This window comes from Apis dorsata, unplaced genomic scaffold (assembly GCF_000469605.1).
Source record: "Apis dorsata unplaced genomic scaffold, Apis dorsata 1.3 scaffold_630, whole genome shotgun sequence".
NCBI classification, from domain to species: Eukaryota; Metazoa; Arthropoda; class Insecta; order Hymenoptera; family Apidae; genus Apis; species Apis dorsata.
In genome coordinates this window covers 54,156-57,908 of record NW_006263825.1, presented here as the reverse complement: position 1 = coordinate 57,908, position 3,753 = coordinate 54,156, and the positions used below count along the sequence as shown (strand labels likewise).

General features: G+C 36.5%; 1 protein-coding gene across 2 annotated transcripts in view; it reads right to left on the bottom strand.

Moving 5' to 3' along the window:
- Nucleotides 1–355: 355 nt before the first annotated feature.
- Nucleotides 356–3,753, bottom strand: part of LOC102673825 (tyrosine-protein kinase Dnt) — a 27,256-nt gene continuing 23,858 nt past the window's right edge. For both annotated transcript variants that reach the window (XM_006621300.1, XM_031513209.1), the window contains exons 5-8: nucleotides 3,580–3,718; nucleotides 2,740–3,032; nucleotides 882–1,041; nucleotides 356–763 (exon numbers count right to left, since the gene is read on the bottom strand). In XM_006621300.1, the coding sequence (XP_006621363.1) occupies nucleotides 515–763; nucleotides 882–1,041; nucleotides 2,740–3,032; nucleotides 3,580–3,718 (841 nt within the window). In that variant the 3' untranslated portion in view covers nucleotides 356–514. The remainder of the gene's footprint in view (nucleotides 764–881; nucleotides 1,042–2,739; nucleotides 3,033–3,579; nucleotides 3,719–3,753) is intronic.

The following is a 3,753-nucleotide window of genomic DNA, read 5'->3' as shown; positions in this document are numbered from 1 at the left end:
TTTTTTTCTTTTTTTTTTTTTTTTACACGTCGATGAAGGATTGTTTGCCAGTCGTTTTCGTGAAAATTCGTGATTTCGTACACATACAATGATGGCGATGAATAATCAATTAATCAATTAATTAATTCAGTCTTAACTTAAGAGATAAATTATACGCTCTTCTACGCTCCGAATTTCAGTACAGCGTGTAACCGGTTATTAACCGGTATTATTACAGAAATTACATACGCTTGCATCATCCTACTTCTGATGAAGAATTTACATGATAAATTTCTACGATACCCTTTTTTTTTTTTTTTTTTTTTTCTCTTCTTTTATAAAATTACGCGCCGATTTATCTGAATAAACGATACAATTTCGTCGCGAATATCTATATATTTCGATCCTCTTTGAAAATCCTCTTCGAAAATCAATCCTTTAAGTACTAGACACTATTATATATATTTATATACACGTATATATTCTATCGAAATTCTCAAAATTCGTATCGTATTTTCCTCGAATAGAACGTATTTTAAACGTATCTGGTCAATTGAGTGTGGAAATCTTGAAGGCAGACGATCAACTGGCTAAACGTGGGCCTCTCGTCGGCCGACATCGCCCAACAATAAGCCATAACGGCGAACAGCTCGTCGGGGCAATTTATCGGTTGCGCCAATCTGTACCCGTCTCTGAGGTAGGAAGCCATCTCGAACGCGTCCACCTCCACGTACGGTTGCTGCGCCAACGTGGTCAACTCCCATAACAATACACCGAACGCCCACTGTGGAACACAGATATATATATTTCGAATCAAAGTATATATATATATCTTTTCGATCGAAGGGATCACCCCATGATTCGTATCACTAGAATTATTAGAAAGATATTCGCTCGCTCACCACGTCGGAGGCGGTGCTGAACGTCTTGTTGAGCAAACTTTCGATGGCCAGCCACTTGATGGGACGATTCTCGTTGTCCCCCAGGCAATGGTAATCTTGAGGGAACAGGTCCCTGGCCAGGGCGTTGTCCGTGATTTGAACTCTCAGATCGTCGTCAACGCTGAAAACGAGAGAGAGAAAAAAAAGACGGGAAGTTAGTTTAAGAAAGAGAGAGAGAAAGAGAGAGAGAGAGCACGGTGGTTCGAACGACAGCGACAAAATTATTTCTTTTTTATTGGTTTTTAAACTTAATACGGAGATTTAATTCTTAGGAAATAGAATATTTGCTGTTAATAATAATATCGATTTATTATTTTATTGAAAATGTATATAACGTAAGAAATTAAATATTGCGTTTAATTAATTATAGAATAAAAAAGAGAATACGTAATAATCGATATATAAATATAGAAATGTATAATATATTTGTAATTTGTGAACCTTAAGAAGCGTGACAAAATTCGCGCGGGAGATGTAGCAAAAAAGTTATAGCAGGCAATTAAGATTAGAAAGCATTTCGAGTTTGACAAACATACGATAAATTGAATCTTGAGAATTGAAAATGGTATTCTAACGAAATCTATTTTATAAATTATTCGATAGATATGGGCCTAAATAAATGATAATTTGACAAAATTACAATAAAAACAATGAAACTGAAAATTATAAAATGAAAAGAGGATCGTAAGAAGACGTACTCATAATTGAAAGAAATAAAAAAATTGTCAACTAAAATTAGGAATATTATTATATTCCTTACTTCTTCAAAATATAATAAATAATAAATAAAATATAATAAATAAATAAAAATATAATAAATAATAGAAATGCATATATTACAATATAAGATATGGAATTAATCCATAAATATAATGTATTAATTTTAGTATAGTCTCGCAAAGTTTTACGAATCAAATATGACAGTAAAATAAAGTAGAATCATTATAAAAAATTATCGACAAATCATTACATTGTGTGAATTTCTGATATGAAATAATTACTTAACTTTAAGCTTAATTTACAAAAAAAAAATAATAAAAAACTTATCGATAACGATTTAAATTAAAAGAGATATCGAGATCCGTCATAAAATTGAAATTTAAACGCTTCTTAATAAATTTACGGAATATTTCCCAATTATCGAAACGTATACCAATAAACCAATCCAAAGTTCTCTGCTTATTTCGTTTAATCCATAAACGTTTAAAAGAGAGAAATTAAATATTTTAACGTAAAAGAGTTTCAACGCGTGGTTATTATACGTTGCAACGAAACAATTATTTCTTATAAATTTGAATACATCGTTCGAACCACTGTGGGGCGTTAAATTGGCCGAGATGTTAATAATAAAGATTCGAGGGGCGCGTAAAATAAACGAGCGCTCGGTTTAAATTCGTCGTCGAGCGGTGAACGCAAAAACTGCTATAAAGAAGAGGAGGGGGGGGAGATGTTAAAGTCATCCCCGCGACGACGAAACAGTAGCGGACGGTAATTAAACAGTCTCGACCGAGCCGGCCACGCTATTTATTGCTAATTAATGCCACACGGCCAATTAATTTTGTAACGAAACTTAACCGACTGGTGTGTTTTACTGAAAAATATTCGACGCGAATAAATACCTACGTTCGGTCGCAAATATTATCCGGCCACCTTTCGCACTATTTACTCACGAGAGATTATTATATTTAATAACACAAATGCGATTGAAACTTATATCTTTTAATATCCTTTAATTGGCGGGCTTTTTGAAATCGCGAGCGGAGAGAACGAAGTTGATGCCACGTTAAACACCGCGATTCAACGCTCCTCCCTCACTTACACGCAATTCCTTGCGGCCAAGTCTCTGTGCACCAGCCTCTTTCTGTGAAGATACTGGACCCCTTTGGCAGCTTGAAGTGCCATTTCCACGACTTCTTGCGTGGTGAGTGCTCTCGGTGGCCCTTCGCTGCTCAGCTTGCACCTCACCAAGAACCTCTTCATGTTCTTGTAACCGGTGTGCGGGTACAAGAGAAAAGGAGCGCTTCTATCCTCGATCGAGACGCCCAAAACTGGGAGCAGGGCTGGATGGCTCAAACCGTACAGGGCTAAACCCTCTCGTAGCAGAAGGGCGACCTTGCTCGAACAAAAATTTCAATTTCTCGACTCGCCGTATGAAAATACAAAACGTTACAAGCGCACGAGAGGAGGAGTTTAGGCGTGCAAACAAATTCCTTCCCCCTTTCTTTCCATCATCGTAACTTTTTTTTATTTTTCGCTCTGCACAAGACAAGCGATTCGAGTTATCGTACATCGAGTACATTTTTCTCTGCCAATCGGTATTTCGTTTTTAATTATTTGTTTCACAGTTATCAACTTATTATTACAATTATATCATATTATTATATACTACATAATATTATTCGAAGGGTTTCGAGGAAAATTTTTTTTTCTAATAAACACAGTGAAAGCAGAATCCGTAGCGAAAGGGTTATTTCGAGCAATATGGCGCTCGTTGCTTACTTCTCGCGTTCTTGGAAAATCGAATATCGAAGTTATAAAACGGTGTATCTTATGAAAAATGATTTAAATTCGGAATAAATTTTGAATTTGGAGGGTAAGGGAAAGTATTTATTCGCACGCCTAATATAATTATAATATTGTTGAAAGAGGAAGGGCTCACTTGGGACTGCGATGCATGCTCGGCGGCAGTTTTCACCAGGACATCCCTAGGTGAGGACGCGCCCTCCTCGTGATAACTGCCTCTGTACACGCGACCGAATGTTCCCTCCATCTCGATGCTGAGAAGGCGTACCCTGCATCTGTAAGGCAACCGCGATTAAAGGTTTCTCGAACG